Genomic DNA, 18,011 nt, shown 5'->3' on the forward strand with positions numbered 1-18,011 from the left:
GTGTGATATCACCTACACGGGGCTTTGAGCTGACGCTCGTCTCCCACACAGCTCCAGCAGGAAGTCTTTTAAGAACTGTCAGCGTCAGCATTATAAGAAGTGGAAATGAAATAAAGAGCAAGGTTTCTCTGAGTTGAAAGTTCATATCGGGAAAATCCACTTTCCAGATGCTTCAAGTCAAGCAGTCTGCCAACTTGATGCATTTGGTTCAGTCATCCTCTGCTTCACACCACTGCAGTCGAGATGTGCTGCTTCACCAGGGTGAGGACTCGCTCTCTGCACCAAAAAACCAAACCAAGAGGGAAATGCATTCATTTGCATGTTGGCAATATTTTCAAACCCACCTTACCTGACAAAAACAAGATGAGAAAATGGCCCTCGTCAGAACAATTTTGGTGTGATTATCTATTCAGTGAAAATTCGTGACACTGGAGCACACTCTGTGTTACCCATGAATCTGAAAAGCCATTTACATGGTCAGGTTTCCTATGACAGAGACTGAACCTGGTTGTGCTCGCCCACTTTCCTGACTGCACCTGTGACAATTAGTGCAACTCTGATTGCCTGGCAGCTGACACCAGCCTTGATATACAGCATCTGTGAGCTGCTTCTTGTATTTACATGAACAATTGAAGACTCCGACTTGAACTACGTAGGCCTTAAGCACATTTATCGAGGGCTTTTTACATTTTTGCAAAGCAGCATGCCTTGACAAAATATAAGTCTAACCTTTCTCTCTTTCGTCTCATGACATCTTGTTATGGTTCCTCCATTGGTCATGCAGCACTCCTCAACCAATCCACTGGCATCAGATCGCCCAACCAGGAGTATTTGCAGTTCTGGAAGAAGTATGGATATAATTCAACATTTCCATTATCAGAACAAGTCTCGAATTTCATGACTTTGCTCAAACAAACAATTTGCAATTTCTGCTGCAAGGAGTGTCTTCATCAGATTGACACAAATGATGTTTGCATGGGAAGGGATGGGTGGAGCAGCAGCAATCTGCAGAGCTAACCTGCATAGTCGGGTGTAAATGTTGCTGTAATGTTAACGGCCAACTGGAGCTGGAGCTGCTTTACCACATGACCATAATGTCATAAAGCGGAGGGGGGAAAAGAAAAGAAAAGAAAAGAAAAGAAAAGAAAAGAAAAGAAAAGAAAAGAAGGAAAATAATCTAGTGAGTGCTGAGTTCAGCGATAAACCTACACCCAAACGCACAGGTGCAAACAAACACCCTCTGTGTGTCATTGCTTGATTGTTTATGGTTAATGTACATAAGTCTGGCTGTTGGGGCAAATAAACACAACTGATCTTGAGGTCTAACTCGCTTCGGTGCCGGTGAGCACCATTAAACACAGCATTGCTCCTGAAAATCTGTGTGATGTGAAGTGACTCAGGGGGTTATGAGGCTATGTTCAAGTTTTATTCACATCACATTTAGTCAGAGCAATGCCATCGACTTTAAGTACACTTTACTCAATAGTCAACATAGTGGAATGCAGTGGAAGTTTAAAGTATCTCACTGATTGTGTATATAATCTACAAAGTAAAACAGGACACAATAACCAAAAATCCAAACCATGACAACGGATCAGCAGTTTTCTGTCCGGCCTGTGCTTCTCCGAGTGGTTAAAATCAGATCAACTGATCAAACAAACTGTACAAAAGAAAAGAAAAACACACCAAAAAATGTGTCAGCATTAATAATTCTTCTTTACTTATCTATTCTCTGACTTTTTTATTCTTAGATTCGTTTTATGAAGGTCACTCCATACAATATGCAGTATCAGTGAAAGGCACTTGAGCCCATCTCAGGGGGCTGTGGGAGTACGGCAGACAAAAAAAGTTTATATACCACTGTTTCTTCAGAGGCTAAAGAGCAACTGCAGTTATGTAAGTATTTGGCACCAAATAACAGATGAAGATGAGGACAATCAGCTGAATCATATCCTCAAGATGAATAAAACATATTCAAAAGGCTTTATGAGAAATAGTTCTGGCAGAGAGGGCATGGGACAAGAAACATTCATCCATTCTGAGTGAGATCACACCGACATTAAGGCTGACAGTCAACACTTCAACAATACAGCCCGGGTGACATCCAGAACAGGAAGTTATGAACACAGCTCTAAGAGTCAGGGAGCTCACTGTATTATACCACCGCAGCAGTGAATCCAGGACTCCCCGTGATTTAATGCTTCAACACTCAGAACAGAAGTTCGGTGAGCTTGCCTGTCATGTGCATTAACTTCTTTTATTTGTGGGTCTTCAGGGGAGCCAATTTTTAGTCCCCAGTAACAGTTGAAGAATGTATTGAGAGCTCTTGCCGGAACAGAACTATAAATTACACAGCTGGATCCTTCGCTTCCTCTTCACAAAGCAAAAGCAAAAGAAAAAGACCTTAAAACACCCAGCAGCACACTGTGATCCTGGGTGAATGTTGCCAGCGCACCTTGCTCGGCAGTGTGTTCTGCAGGTGAAACTGTAATCCATCTGGCCTGTGTTAATTAGATCATTATCATTAGCTGAAATATTGAGAGAATCACAATAGTCAACTCATTATATGAGCAGTTTTACTCCTGGTAAAAGGGCTTGGCCTCGCAGGTAGCAGCGTCCTCATGTTTTCCACTTTGAAGTAATGGCGTGTGTGAGGAATCCATTACTTTAGCCCTAATACCCTGCTGTGATGCTGGCGGGGGCATGTGACACTCCATTTCCTTTCATTTCCTGGCCTCACTGTCAGGGCTTTATTTCCATCATAGTGTAAAAAAGAAAAAAAAAGAAAATGCTTTTCACCCCCCAAGTCCCCACTTCTTTTTTTGGGAGGGGGTCAAAAACATGCTTTAAAAAAACACTGCCTTAAAATAGCTTTTGGGGCTGCAGGCAGCTCCTGTAAAATATGCAGAAGTATTAATGCAAATCCGATCTTCAGCATTGTCTCGTCCTGATTATGCCTCCGCCTATCTCAGGAGGACAACAGTCCATCCCGCCTGCTGTCAGGAGAGATTCCAACCGACTATAATCTCACCCACATCAGTACTCTGAAACTAACACTGCTCGCTCTCTTTTAGTCCTGGACTTTGATTACCTGGAGGGGTATTAGAGCAGGTGCAGCCTTGTCTTGTGTAGGAAGGTGAGGCAAATACATTTTACATCTCTGTGGAATGTAGCAACTGTAAATTGTACCGTAATTAAACACAATTTTGAGGGGATTGTACTATGCTTGAGTTCTTTATCTTCATTCCATTTAATACATCCTCTCCAATCCAATTAGAATATATCATCCTTGTTAACTCCACTACATTTATTTGATAAGAGCCTGGGTTAACCCTAACCCATAAGAATTGTGCACTAAAATATATGAAGAGCTTAGGAAATAGTGTTGTGTTACGTCCTGCAAAGAGGTTATTTTTTCGCCTGTGTCCATTTGTTGGTTGATTTGTCAGCAGGATTACACAAAATAAAACTGAACAGATTTCCTGGCCCACATTGGTGGTCCTGGAAACACCGGATGTAGCGGGAACTACCACAGAAGTGATTTTCAGAAGTTTGGCCGACGTTTGTTTGTCTGTCTGTGTGCAGATTACGTCAGCTGATAGCATCACAGTCGTGCAGAGTTTGAAGATTGGCCAGTGAATGTTCAAATTTTACCTTTCCAGCATTTGGCTCGTGGCTGGTGCTTTCAATTCATTTTTGATATTTTAAAATAAAATTTGGGTTTCAAATTCACGTATCAATCAAGGTTTTTGTGAGAATATGGCTGCTTTGAGGTTTGGACTATTGGTTGGACAATGTAAAAGTGTCACTTCGGGCTAAATGTAACTGACAGCATTTCTCACTCTCCTCTGAATGTATACAAGGTAATTAATCAGTTAAGGACAATTATAATTAGCTGCAATCCTGCACAAATTAGTACAAACCACCAGTAGGTAAAACAGTCAATGCTGCTTACACATTAATACCTCAGTAAATGATCTATCTATCTATCTATCTATCTATCTATCTATCTATCTATCACAGGGGACATTTTTATACATTTACCTTAGGTGAAATGAATCTTGAATGCAGGACTTTAATATTTTGTGGTATTGTACTTCTACTTAAGTAATGGACCTGAGCACCAGCTCCTCCGCAGGTCATCATCAGTATTCACCTGCACACAGTCGCCTCTGTGAGCCCGCAGATGATTGTTAATCCCACATCTCCCTCCTCCCTCATGCAGGGAACCCCTGTACAGGAGCTGATCTTTCATCCTTTATGAGCACAAGAGCGGGCTCCTGTTGGCAGCTCATGTCAATCTGACAACCCACTGATGGCAACTTTATGGTGTCTCAGCAGGAAACCTCTGAGCTTTCCGAACTTCACAGGGAGACAACTTTCTATAAGCCAAATGGGACGTGCTAGGATCAGGGCCAACTATAAATGTTAATACAGCTAGATCGATCGCCCTGTTTGTTTAGAGCCATTACACTGCTCACTGAGGGCTGTTCTGAGGAGGTGATGAGATGTACTGTATTACAGCGAATGAATTGGTCCTAGTTTGCCCTTAACAAGGCTATTAAAGCTCTGGGAACACTGATGTTACTTTGATTGTTTTCTTGTCCTTGTTCCTGTCTTCACAAGTGTGGACTCTGGCCCCTGTGAGACAATGGACATGTTTCATTAGGGTGTGGTGGATGAGGTTCTCTGTGGCTGTTACTGCAGGCACCAGAAGGCATGCAGACCTCCAACCTTTCTTCTATGGTGGCTGAAATGAGTGACAGCTGGTACTTCTGTGTAGTCTGGCAGCGCAGCGTTCAATCCTCAACACTATACTCGCATATAAACTCAGTTATTGTGCAAATGTGGAAAGTCTTAAATGAGTCTGAGCATGATTCCACATTACGAGCATAGCAGGTTTCTGGTCAGATTGGTTCTGTATGTGGTAATTTCTGCCATATAACATTTTTACTATGTTAATTTGCAATATAATTCCAATTTAAAAAACAGTGGAGGGGCAATAGATTTTGTTGAGAGCTGAGTCATTAGTGCTCAGCACGCTGTTTTCAAACGTACATGATCTTTTTCTCCCTGTTCTCCACAGACATAAGACATGCTGCAGAAACCTAAAGCCCTAATAAAATGAGCAAGATTTGAAATAAAAGCATCTGCAGAACTTTAACAAACTACTGCCATCTTAGGGGAGAATGGAAGCACTGCAACCGGAAACAGCTGAATCCTTTGCTCGGACAGCAGATGCTGACAAAAATCTGTGCTACAAAATAAAGAGTTATCAGGCTTAAAAATGTATTGAAATACAATGTAATTGTAACATAGAATTATACTCATTTACAAATATCACAGTAATTTATTGGGAAAACTGTTAACACAAACAGGCTTTGTATTCAACATAAATATTAGTTACATTATGATTTGGATTTCCTTTTCATTACTTCACAAGAAATTAAACTGAAAAAGGCAATATGTACATAACATTTGAATATCAAATCAAAATTATTTCTTTAAGTCATTTAAACAACATTTCTGGCAAATGTATATTTTCTTCCTCAAACACAAAAGGCAAAGTGTTGCTTCACAATGTTTACAGGTGTGAGTTACACAGTACAGAAGTCCAACATCATCTCTCATTGAAAAACGTAGAAAGTGTAACAGCAGCTCTTTTGTGGCAAAAGTGGTCATGGGAACAGGCTGGTGTTAGAATCCAATCAATTGTGCTCTACCATATACTTGCAGGCTATTAAAGATACTTTTTCCACCCTCAGTAATTCCATTCTACACAAATGGTTGAGTGTCAGGGTGAAGGCATCTGGAAGTAGCTGAGCACCAATTTCTCTTCACTAGTGGACTAAGAGGGAGAGAGACAAAAAAAACAACAGTTTAACAGCTGCTACAGAATATATATGTTGTACAAAATCTTCACAAACTGTTACAAAGAACTTCACATTTAGTGAGTTTATCTTTTAATTATAAAGTACCAGTGAAGCTACTTCTTCCCCAACCAAAATACATAAGACATCAAAACCACTATTAATCTTAATCTTTAATACTGCTATTCTCAGTCAAGAGCCAAAGAACTTCATTTCAAAGGGCCCCTTGAAATGAAGTGGGAAAAGGCAGATCTTGTGAATGTCACAAATGTGTTTCAAATGTAGTTGCACTTCCTTTCTAGCTTCAGAATATTTCTTTAACTTGGCTTTTGACACACTTTGTAAGAAAACCTTCCATCCATTGAACTCTACAACACTTACTCCCTTTTTTACCTGTTCAACTATAAAGAATAAAAATAAGCCACTCAGGGCAAAAACACATATATAGGCTTACTTGTGAAGATGTGACTTGGCAAACATAACGCTGTGTAATTAAGTTTGTTTGTTTGTTTGTTTGTTTATTTATTTATTCAGAAATTACATTTTTTTACTGCAAAAAGTGAGGGGTGCAGACATGGGTTTTCCAATACGTTGCAGGTCCAGTCTAAGGACAAGCTCATCAACTTGTGATTACAAACCTGCTTTTCTAAACTAATTTTCTCCAAAATGTTTGTCTTTATACACAGGAACAAAAAGGCCTCTACAGCCAGGCAAAAACTTGAACATCAGGTCACACTATCTGTCTGCCATGTCTGTTTTGCATAATATACTGGACAGAGTGGAAACTGTTTCACAAAGCTCTGCATCACAGGTCTCTTTAACTTAAAGTCGTCCCTTGTGAAGGGGAGATCATCTAAAATACTGTTTTCAATCTTCTCTATATACTCCTGCCGCAGCAAGGCTGAGGAGTGAGATGAAGTGTGGGAGTAGTGATTGCGGCTCTTCTGCGTTAATGTCACATTGTCATTCTGATCAGTTCCATGTCCATAGTGCTGACTCGGGCTGTTGTCATTTGACACGATGTCGTCGTCCTGATCAATTCCATGCTCACTTTGCTGACTCGTGCTATCACCATCTGACAATAGGCTGTTTTGATCTCCGTGTCCGCTATGCTGTTGCATGTAATCACTGGGTGTTGTGCTGTTGATGGTTTTGACATCAGTATTAACAGGCCTTCTCATGGTGCTGACCGGTGTTGAACATGCCTTACTGTTCGTCATGCTTTCCACTGGAGCAAAGCTGCTGTGGGTGAGTTGACTGAGTGGCACCATATCTTCAGACACTGTTCTGCCAATGCTGGCATACCACATGTCTGCAGCCCCTCTTCCGTGTTTGTTTGAGGAGAGATCTTTGGTAAGGTCAACGAGGATACAGTCAGAGTCTTTTTCACTACTTTCTGTGTCCATCTCTTCTTCAGAGTCATCCTGCTCCAGGCACTCTGCCTCCGAGGCTTCTTCGCATGACATCTTGGATCCTCTTACAGGAGACTCAAATACCACCCCTTTGGGTGCAAGAGGTCTGAAATGTCTGCGCCGAATGCTGCTGTACTCTGATGAGCTGAGCTGGCTGTCAGGCTGTCTCAACATGTAGTGTTGGACTGACTCAGGCACCAGAATTTCATGCCGCTTTCTGCTGGGCACTAGGGCAGAGAGACTTCCAGGTACATAGTTTCCTACAATGGGCACAATGGAGTTAGGTTTAAGGGCAGAGACAAAATCCTCCAGCTCTTGGTAAGAGGAGTGGTCGGAGTATGGCACTACATGAACACTGGGGTGAAAGGAGACCAAGGGCCTGCTGGTGGGCAAGATAGCCAAAGTGGGTTGGTCTCTGTTCCACTGGTGTACAGCAGTGGAGCAGATCGCCGACTGCTCCACGACTCGGATACGACCGGCTCCTGGGTCAGTGGTGAAGACGTCAGGCAGCTCAAGAGCTCTGAGGGTCTGCATCCTCTCAAAACTCACCTCGATCCAGGTTTTAAACTCCATGGCCAGCTCCAACAGCAGGGACTCTTTACCCAGTTTATATAGGCCTGAAAGGCAGCATAAGAGAGTATGACAATCTGTGTCTCAGCTGTCCATGTGTGACAACTGGCACATGTAGAATGTGTGTGTGACAAGAGACAGAACAGTCAGTGTTTTCCATGTGCACCAGCTGTCAGCTACAGATTCAAACATTTCCAGCTGACTGCTTTCTTACTGTTTTGAAAACATTACCACCACTTTTTAGATGCTGGTCATGTTAAACCATATCTATTAACTGCATGAAGAATTTTAGTCATCGCTGTTAGAAACAAGCTGAGCTAATGTTAACCACAGCTCAGTTTTAATTACTGGAAAGAGGAGACCTTTGTGGATAATTAGGCTCCTGGTAAAAAAACTTGTCAACAATGGACTCTTAAACTGAGCTAACATTAGCAGCAGCTTGGTTTGTGGCCTCTCCTGACCTGTTTTAATCATCAGGGCCCGTTTGCGAGGAGTAAGTGAGGTAAACCTCCCAAACAACCAACACTAAAGAATTTTAATCTAAAGTTAAAAATGGCAATGGTGGCTGTTTAACCATGAAGAAAACAACTCCCACAATCCCATGCAACTCCAGTACTATTTTCACCAATATGGCCCTGTATGCACTAGTGGAAAACACTGGTCAAAGACAGAGAATATAGCCATGATGAAAACAAAAAATAACATCACATACTTTACATAGGTTTGCAGATGTAAAAAAAAGCTGGTATTTATAATTTCTGACAATACAACATATTTACACCCAGCTTAGATAAGGAGAAAGTGCATAAAGCACATTGAGAACGGTCTACGTAATATTACCTATGACAACGTTGTGGTTGGGGTGGCTGCGGATGATCTCTTTGATCTGTTGAGTGGCTTTCTGTCTGGAGGGGAGGATGCGGTTGGGATCACAGTTGGTGTTGTCCAGGTACAGGACATCTATAGTGGTGTTGGTCCTCAGGCACGGCTCACGCAACATAGAGGGAATGTATCTGAAGTCACCTGAAATTAAGAATGTGTGACGGTTAATTGATTTTGAAATCAACATACTACCTGTGCATGTTTAATACCAAGTGTTATGTGGAACGAAACAGAAACCATAGTTTAAAAAGTATTCCCTTCATCCTACAAGCAAAAGATGAGGTGAGGTGTTGTGCATGTGCGTTCAGACACTGACCAGTGTAGAGAATGGAGCCAAAGTAGGCTTCAAAGAGAAACATGACAGCCCCTGGACAGTGGTTTGCATCTATCAGTGTGACTGTCAGCCCCTCTTTGCCGATGTCATCCAGCGGCAGCAGGTAGGGATCACCCAGCTCTAAGGGATGAATCCACTGTTCTTTCACCTGAGTGGAAACAACATCAGCACAAAAATGATCTACTGAAAATACAGAAAAGGTTAATGCAAGAAGACATCTACTGCTGCTATTATTCACTTCAATGATATTCACATTCAAATAAAAAATATAATACTACTACTACTATTAATAATAATAATAATAATAATAATAATAATAATGTGCATAAATCAGTGGAGAAATTGATGCAGATGCTTTGTTCTTCAGTCTACTGTTGTCACGATACTTGAATTTCTTACTTTGATACAATATCTTGAATAGTATTGATATTCTATAACACTGGGAAATATTGACACAACATTGGGGGCATAACATTTACGATTTTGGCTAGTGGACTGTACTTTTAGAAAATAGCATCCAAGTTAATTTACTGCTGGACTAGTTGAGATTACATGGACACTGCAGCAACACGTGTCAACTTACTGTCTGAGAGGAGCTAGTACTGGAGTACTGACAACATGAAAAATAAGTAGATATAGTTGATACTTTTGACAACACTACTACAGACTAGTGGAAAGTTTGCCATAGAACACTGAACTTATTTGGTGGCTCTTGGTGACCCCTAACGTATCTAAGATACCAGACTCAACACAAATATAAATGTAACACCTTTGCTCCCAAGTGAAAGATCCAAGACTGATACAGCTCACTGTGAAATAAAAATTAAATTACTGTGCACCTGCTATACAATAAGCATGTCAACTGCACATTTTATAGAGGCCTTTTATTGTGACTAGTCCAAGGTACACCCGTGCAGTAATCTTGCCATTTATTCAGCATCTTGATGGGCCACACCTGTCAGGTGGATGATTATGTTGGGAAAGGAAAAGTGCTCACTATCATGGTTTGTACTCAAAACTTTAGAGAAATTAGCCTTTTGTGTGCACAAAATCATTAATGTTTACTTCAAATGGGAGTAGAAGTGTTCAAATGTGCATCACTTTTTCCATTTTTCAAGATACCTTGACTAAAGTAGATTTCTGAGGATTGTCACGTCAAACAGATTGACACAGTAAAAAGGGGACTGCCACCCATTGAGGACTTAAAGTGATTCTTGGAAAATTACAATTTAGGCAATATTGATGTAACTTTCAAAAAGCACAGAAATCATTGTGTTTAACAAAGTCAGCACCTCAGTTTAAATGAAGCAGGCCACATGTGTAACTAATTGATCTAATGATCCAAACACAACTCTGATCCACATCAGTCAGTCCATTTGTTGCATTATAGTTACTACAGTACACGGAGAGCCGGGACATCTTAACTGGGTGGTATACTAACTCGAGTCTTATATTGACACTCAGTCCATTCATGGCTGTTTGCTGTGACTCCCCCTCACCTGCAGCTTGAGTTTGAGCAGGGTGGCAGTGGTGGGTGAGCAGTAGATGGGCCGGTTGCTCCAGGTGGAGGTCAAGCCCACCGTGTGGTCGGAGTGCATGTGGGAGAGGAAGAACAACCGTGTGCCCGGACACTTCCGTAGCTGCCAGAAGTCCACGGCCAGCGGGGTGTGCGGGATGACTTTCCCTGACATGGTGTATGGTTTCAGCAGGAGAACAGGTGAGCTGGTAACTCAGGAGGATCGACTGAAAATGTGACGTTTTTGAATCACTGCTACTAACTTGTTATTGTGCAATTAATACACAGGCCGACTAAAGTAACCGCCGTGGAGATGAGTAGTCAACTTGTTGCTGTTTCGGTGCATATGGCACGAACAAAAATACTGTCGCAGTTTAAGCAGCGGTGTCAATAACAAATGGAGAAGACACCCCAGCGGTAGCTAGCTAACGTTACAGTAACTCCAGACGCTGAACGCTGTGTAGCTAGCTGTAGTTAGCAGTATTCGGCTACATTCTTGGACTGTGTTGTTTCGCTACGACATTATTTTGAGTTATGAAAGATCTCCTGACCAACCGTCCGTATTTCAGCCAGCTGGCCATCGTTTCACGTGAATACCACTGACAGTGTCTGGGCCCCGCCACTTCTGTTTTCAATTTAGCACGCAGCGCCTCGTCTTCTTCTCCTCCTCCTTTTCTGTCCTCCCGCTTCTTCTTCTTCACTGGAATTGTACCGTAGCATGAGTCCATGTTGTTGTCACGCTGCCGCCCAGAGGCCGCACCACGGTGAGCTTGTTTACCAATAAAGATATGAACAAGAGAGCGCCTTTACTGCCAGGACAATACAAATATTACAAAGACTGACAAAATGAATGGATACAATTAGAATAAACACTTACTTATTAGACTTACTTAACGTGTTGGCCCTCGGTAAGTCTGAGATATTACATATTAAGATATTAAGTCAGAACAGCATGCAAATGTTTCAAACAGTATTTTTACACAAAATCAGTAACTTTGGTTTACTTTTTGAATGCCTCTTTAGGCTCTAAAGACAACAACCCCACCAATGTCTCGGCAAGAGTAAAAGGAACAAAATCAAACATGCAACATCAGAAAACAGTGGACACAAAAATCACCTGAGGACCCTGAATTGAGGAACTCTACCCCAAACCTATTCCAGAAAAAGGAGATATGACATACAATTATTTGATTAAATAAACATTCACAGATGATATAATATAATAATAATTTATCTAGTCTCGAGTTCAGAAAGAAATCGACTATGTATGGGGGCATCCTGGATTACAAACTACAGTATCTCCCCGAAATCAGTTAATTGTTGTCTCTTTTCCAGAAGATGGCGCCAAGAGACAGGAAACAGATGAGAGGATCAGATTTATTTTTTGTGAACTAGAAATTGAGTTTACAGGACATTTATTGGAAAGCTGCACGTTATGAGATATTCTGGAAAGAGAGAGATAATTATTTGTCCAGTAAATTCAGGAAAATCTAAATATTTCATGTTCAATTTAATTCACAGTAAGTCTTTTTCTAAAAAGCTGAAATAAACATTTGTAAAGCGATGACATTTTTTTGGCGTCTTTTTCACATTTTTGGAATTTTATTTTCTTCACTTATGGAATTATGTATGACACAGTGATTATCTGATTGTGATACTGGATGAAGGATTGCTCCCTCTCTTGATGCTTTTATGTAATCATGTTTGTAATTGTCCTGAACATCATCACATCCATCTAAATTAAATATTTGTAAATGATATATTTTTTAATATACTGAGGGGGGGGGGGTTACTACTAAATGGGGGCGTTGCTATGGTGACAGCTACCCATTGTATCCCCTCCTCCCCCTACGTTTGCACGCTGCTCACTCTTCAGGATTACCTGGCATTGCTGCACATTCCTGCGTTATCACGCAGCATGCGTCCTCTCCTCGTACCCAGAAGCACATTAATCATACCCTGCTTTACAGTTAATTATCCATCTTCCTGCCACACACACCCACACCCCTGCGGAAACCTTATGCTATAGATAAAGTACATTGTGCTGGTGATTAACTGAACAGGAGTGGGTTGAGCTTACTCTGGGAAATTATTGGAGCCCCTGTTACTATTTACATCTCATGCTCAGTGATAAGTAGCACAGCTGGATACCCTTTACATTACTGTACACAGTACAAGAGACAGGATGGCATGTAATTAATTTCAAATTCACTCCATGAATCCTACTTTTACATTCAGATATTTTGTTTTTTGATTTATGAATGGTGAAAACCCTCAAACCTGACATACAGTAACACATCTGCATCAGAGCAGACTTGGTTCTGTGAAGGATTTAAAAATGATTCCATTAAACAGAGATTCACCCAGGGAGAGAACATGTTTACCACACATGTAACACATATTTTCTATGCATTATCAGTAAGCAACAATTCAACACTTCCTCAGATGGTTTTACATCCTCATTAATCAGCACTTTATCTTTCAGAGTGACAGGAATATAAGGACAGTGATAAGAATAAAAACAGCCTCACTGTTTACATGTGTCAAGCAAAAAGGTTGCTGAGGTCAAGAGGATGAGTCGTCTCCTCTGTCGTGTCGTTCTGTAGAGAAAAACAAAAGCGCTGTCAGACAGCAGCAACGATGCTATGAAGGCAGATGGCTGCACCGTCTGTGTTGTTATTAAAAGCAATGCTTTAAATCCTCCACACACACTTTCTCTGACCTCGGTATGTAACCTATTCATTTCTTTTCTTCTGTGTGACAAAAGAAAACTTTTGAGATTAGTTTGAGGAATATTTTATGGATGTTCTAAGCACTGCTATATTGTCGGATCTGAGGCTTTCTCTGGCTTCTCATGTCATCACTACATATTGATCCACCTGAGTAATGAGCGATGTGAGTTATCTGCATAGCCTCCATTCATCTGAGTCAACACATTTGTACAGTCAGAGGCCGTGGCAGCTTTATTTCTTACATCCCCTCGGGGATGATGCAGTGCTGCACACACTCCTGCAGAGATATTTATGGACATATGCAAGAAGTCAGAGATGTCCCTCGGGGGCTAAGAGCAAGTCGACGGCTTAAACGGACTGGTGAGAACGCATATTTTCATTTTGGCATACACATTCACTGATTCCACATGTCTTTCTCTGTTTATCCCTCTGTCACACTCTTGCTTTCTCCGCTCTCTCTCTCTCTCCCTGTCTCTTTTCGGATGGGTCTATGTTTCATTTTCCTGGCTTGATCCCCTCACACTCTGTCATCCTCAATAAGGATTTCCTGATGTCTCCTTTTGTGCTCTTACTGTTTGTCATTTCGACACGCTGGCACAAACACTCACACTCACAACACAGCAGCCTGTCTCTTCACAGCCAGTCTTGGTGACCACCCTCTTGCCATTTCAGGCCAGGCTTTAAGCCATGACGCACCGCAGTATACTGCGGGTTACCAGAACCACTTGATTCCCTCACTCATCTGACTTGATTAGCTTAGTTCATTAGTCTTTCAGGAGTGGGCTGTGTGGTGTGGCACACAGTCAGCCTGCTGAAGAACCCCCACGCCCAGCGAAGGGTGCAGTTTTAGGGGTTGCATTATGCAAAGGAATATGCTCATAGCTTGCAGTCACGGCACCGCAGCATACCAGGAATAAAGATGACTCTAATTGTCTTCCTGTAGGGCTCCAAGTCTTTTTGAATTTCTCTTGGTAGGACGCAGGCATGGAGGACTGAAAGCTCTTACAGACGTTACCGTCCTAATGAATGTCCTAAAAGCTGAATAGGACTGAGACAGTCATTAATTCTCTAGATCTATGGAGGGAAGCAGAACCCTGGTCACTTTATCAACCATAGTTGATCTATGATCAGGCCTTAATCAAAACAGATGTAACTTGTGCTCCTAAAGGAGCGAGTAGACAAATTGTTCCTCAGTCTTTCAAGAAAGAATAACAATATGAGCTATGTGAAAACTGTACAGAAACACAAGAAACGCAAAGCCTGTTAAACTTTTTCGCTTTATTGATCGGTGGTGTCTGCTTAAATCTTAACAAAAACAAAAATTATTGAATTGTGCGCTGCCCCACACACACTGGACTCAGTGCTCAAGGGTGTTTGAAGGTTAGGATGTGCACTGCAAAAAAGTAAAGCTAAAGTACAAAATATTAACACTGCATTTGAGTTGACTAATGATGTGTCCGATGATGGTGGTGTCGGCCGCAGACTTCAACAACAGAGTTCTCCTGATGTCTGGTGTGCAGCCCCCCTTCATGAACAGAGGGGGGCTGCACACACAGACCTGTGGGGCTCCTGTGATAAGCACTAATGTAGATGAGGTGTGACTGCCAATCTGTACTCTCTGGAGTCTGCTTGTGAGGAAGCCCAATATCTACTTACAAAGTGTGTTACTCAAGCCTTGAGTGTTATGGGTAAGATTGTATTGAATGCTGAGCTAGGATGTTGTTTCTGATGAGCTGGAGAACCAGTTTCACTTAGTTTTAGTTTATTATGCAATCATGGATAGAAATGATGAAATAACTTTCAAGACAAAACAAGACAATTTATCTCATAACTCTAAATAAAAACAATTCAAGACCAGGCAAGCACAGAACTTTTTGCGATGTATAAAGCAAGCAATGTTTACAGTACTGACACTGTAAATATGTTTGTTGTGCTGTACTGAGGTAATGTAATGTGGTGTGCAATGCTGTACTCCATTTTTACTCTGGCACACTCATAACTAATAATCCTGCCCTTAGAAGCAGGTAAAAGCTGTGAAAGACAGATTTTTGTTTGTTGAGCCCTGAGATGTTTTGCATTTTGCTCAAGCAGACAGATTTATTTGTTACACAGAGCTGCTGTTGTTGATCGTCACATGACGGCAAGTTGACAGCTCCTCACAAACGTGCTGTCAACAGCAGCAGGATCATACAGCTGTGTATCATTTCTTCCTTCACACGAAGGAAGAGTAATACGATCATCCAGTGATCAGATTTATATACATTCACCACCGTGATGACAGACTTTCAATTGCTTTCATGTCAGCTCTGTTGACTCCCCTCTCATGTGGATCAAGATTTCACAGAAGCAGTTTTGCATTTATATCAAATTGCCCCATAGATATTGCGTTGAAAGAGGACTTTAGCACTGGGAGCCTTTCTAAAACTCTTTTCTCTTTACAACAGAGAACTAATATTGTAGGTGCTTTTCAGGAATGGACCAGAGGTTGGATGATGTTCAGAAAATATGTGAGTCTGCAGTAAAAGCATCATTCTGTTGGAAGAGTAAAACTCCCACTCAGTCGTTAAAAAAATTGGCTCTCAAGTAGTTTCAAGTCTGCCGGCTACGGGCTCGAGTGAAAGTACAAAATGGGTGGTCAAGAAAAAAAAGTCTTTGTTAGAGCAAAGCATGAACCCCACTGCGCTTACGGCTAGTCTTTATATGAGGTGGTTATGTCAGAGAAAATCAATGTCTGAAAGTTCAAGGGCCGCTGTGAGTTTATGTAATTCCAATCCGAGAAATACGACCACTGTCATCTTGCTTTTACTCTGAACAGATGTCACAGATCTAAAGAGGTTGTTCGTGCCGATGGTACCCTGCACTAAACCGTAATAAAAGACACGATGAATAATTGATCATAACGGCCCCAACGAAACTATATTCACCAGGCTGCAATGTGCTTTTGTGTATCAAAGTGCATGACAAATGATGCGTTTACTCATGATTTAGCAAAGTGCCCCACATGTGCACAATGGAACAGCATCGCAAAGATGTGCATTTACTGCAGAGGAACTGTTTCCAGGCACTGTTGGCGAGACTGTGGGAAAACTTAACCGAGGCTGCCTCTCTCCTCATTTCACACATTCCCTGTAATGCTGCCCAATGGGAATAGGTAGGAGAAATGTTCAGTTGTTATTGTGGGAGACTGCGGAGGTGTGTTTTTGTTGGTGTGTTGCCGACAGCAACCTTGGAGGGGTTTTGGCGCCAAGCGGCTGCAGGAAAAAATGGGGGTAACCTTGTATTTGGTGGGGAAAGCTGACAAACGTCAGAATAACAATTTGCCCTGCCGCTAATGAGGCAGCAGACACACACACACACACACACACACACACACACACACACACACACACACACACACACACACACACACCGCAGGCCTAAAGCCCAGTCTGACTGTATTAAGTTGATGATGTAAGTCTACCCTGTGACTGTACAGTTTATTATTAGCAGGTTGGTGAAAATGCAGGTATCAGTCAGTCTGTGCAAGACTGTAGGTAACTCCTCATTAGTTGTTTCATTATTAACAATATGTGTCAATTCTAGATGTACCTGCAGCCACAGATTGATTAGTTGTAGATGAAATGGTAGCTGTAGTCACAGGGGTTAGAGCAAGACAATCAATACACTGTCTCTGCAGTATTCATTTACATAAATAATACCCATCTAATACATTCATATATAATCAATAAAAGGACATCTTGCCGCGGCAGTGAGCAGTGAAGTCACAGGATGTTTAATTCTCCAGCGATTCATCGCCTTTAAATCGAAATGTCCGGCCACCGCCCCGGCGATCAGCATGACCTTTGTCTGCCGGGGTTTGCAATCACTTAAAAAGCAAAGTTAAGTCGGTAGATATCAAATATGGGATCAGTACCACTCAGTTTGATGGCTCGTATCCCTCTGTAGGATTAGGCAGCTGAGTAGATTTGCTCAGAAAGACAGAGAACAAGTGATTTAAGTGAAAGTAAGTTTACTCTGTCTTGTCTGGACAATGGATTTAAAAATAGACGTTAAACATTCTCTTAAGTCAAAGTATGAATGCTGGCAGTTGTCACCACATCAATGCAGCAGGATAAGAAGACATTTCTGCTGGTGTAATAAGATGGCTGAGGGCAAACTAAAATAACGAGATGAGAACTCTGGATTTCCTCTTAGTTGACTTTCTGGCTAACCCAGTTTTCTGTTGTGCTTTAGTTATCATTTACAAAATTGTGGATTCACACAGTGCAACAGAACAAGGTTGAAATTATTCATGCAGCTCCAGTTGGGCTGACATGAAAGACGCTTTTATGGCATCTCTCCCCGCCTTTTTTCCCAGGATGCTGCTATTCTTGCCTTCGTCTTCTTCAGATGCCTGTGTTGTCTTTTCCAACCCGCAACCTTTTTTCATCTGGCTTCAAGCGTCTGTTGGTTCTCAGACCACAGATTTCTTCTTAATATTCCGCCTGTCCTGATGAATTTTAATCTCATCCTGATAGTTGTGGCGCTAATTGATAAGAAAAACACAAGCAAGGCATCAGACTGTGTCTCATCCCACAGGCTTGTGTGTTTGGAATATGCACAAACAGAACTTGACACAGTGGGATTATACTGAAGAGATGCTCATGACAACATACAGTATAAATGTTATTTTCTGCCTGAATATGTATTACTTAG

The 18,011-nt window shown here is 41.6% G+C and overlaps 1 protein-coding gene and 1 long non-coding RNA gene across 3 annotated transcripts; one reads left to right on the plus strand and one right to left on the minus strand.

The window, feature by feature from the left end:
• Positions 1 to 5,329: 5,329 nt before the first annotated feature.
• Positions 5,330 to 11,257, minus strand: dclre1b (DNA cross-link repair 1B). Of its 2 annotated transcripts, XM_037105109.1 has the most exons (5): positions 11,140 to 11,257; positions 10,568 to 10,752; positions 9,051 to 9,216; positions 8,693 to 8,875; positions 5,330 to 7,899 (listed from the first exon to the last, which is right to left on the minus strand). In XM_037105109.1, exons 2-5 carry the CDS (start codon positions 10,664 to 10,666, stop codon positions 6,596 to 6,598), a joined length of 1,752 nt encoding a protein of 583 aa, XP_036961004.1. In that variant the 5' UTR covers positions 10,667 to 10,752; positions 11,140 to 11,257; the 3' UTR covers positions 5,330 to 6,595. The 2 variants fall into 2 exon arrangements, with proteins under 2 accessions (XP_036961004.1, XP_036961003.1); XM_037105108.1 differs by having other exon boundaries at positions 10,568 to 11,232.
• A 128-nt stretch (positions 11,258 to 11,385) lies between these two features.
• Positions 11,386 to 12,148, plus strand: LOC119023290. The gene is made up of 2 exons (XR_005076224.1): positions 11,386 to 11,492; positions 11,608 to 12,148. It is a non-coding gene; the product is annotated as an uncharacterized LOC119023290 (long non-coding RNA).
• Positions 12,149 to 18,011: the final 5,863 nt, after the last annotated feature.

The sequence above is a fragment of the Acanthopagrus latus genome, chromosome 7 (genome assembly GCF_904848185.1).
Source record: "Acanthopagrus latus isolate v.2019 chromosome 7, fAcaLat1.1, whole genome shotgun sequence".
In the NCBI taxonomy this organism is placed as follows: Eukaryota; Metazoa; Chordata; class Actinopteri; order Spariformes; family Sparidae; genus Acanthopagrus; species Acanthopagrus latus.

What these genes read in the sequence shown, in the direction of transcription:
- dclre1b (XM_037105108.1), bottom strand. Translation starts at nt 10,759, where the DNA reads ATGTCAGGGAAAGTCATCCCGCACACCCCGCTGGCCGTGGACTTCTGG. An exon ending in TGGCTCCATTCTCTACACTG is followed by an intron (nt 8,876 to 9,050) that starts GTCAGTGTCTGA and finishes TCTTAATTTCAG; the next exon opens with GTGACTTCAGATACATTCCC. An exon ending in CAACCACAACGTTGTCATAG is followed by an intron (nt 7,900 to 8,692) that starts GTAATATTACGT and finishes GCTGCCTTTCAG; the next exon opens with GCCTATATAAACTGGGTAAA.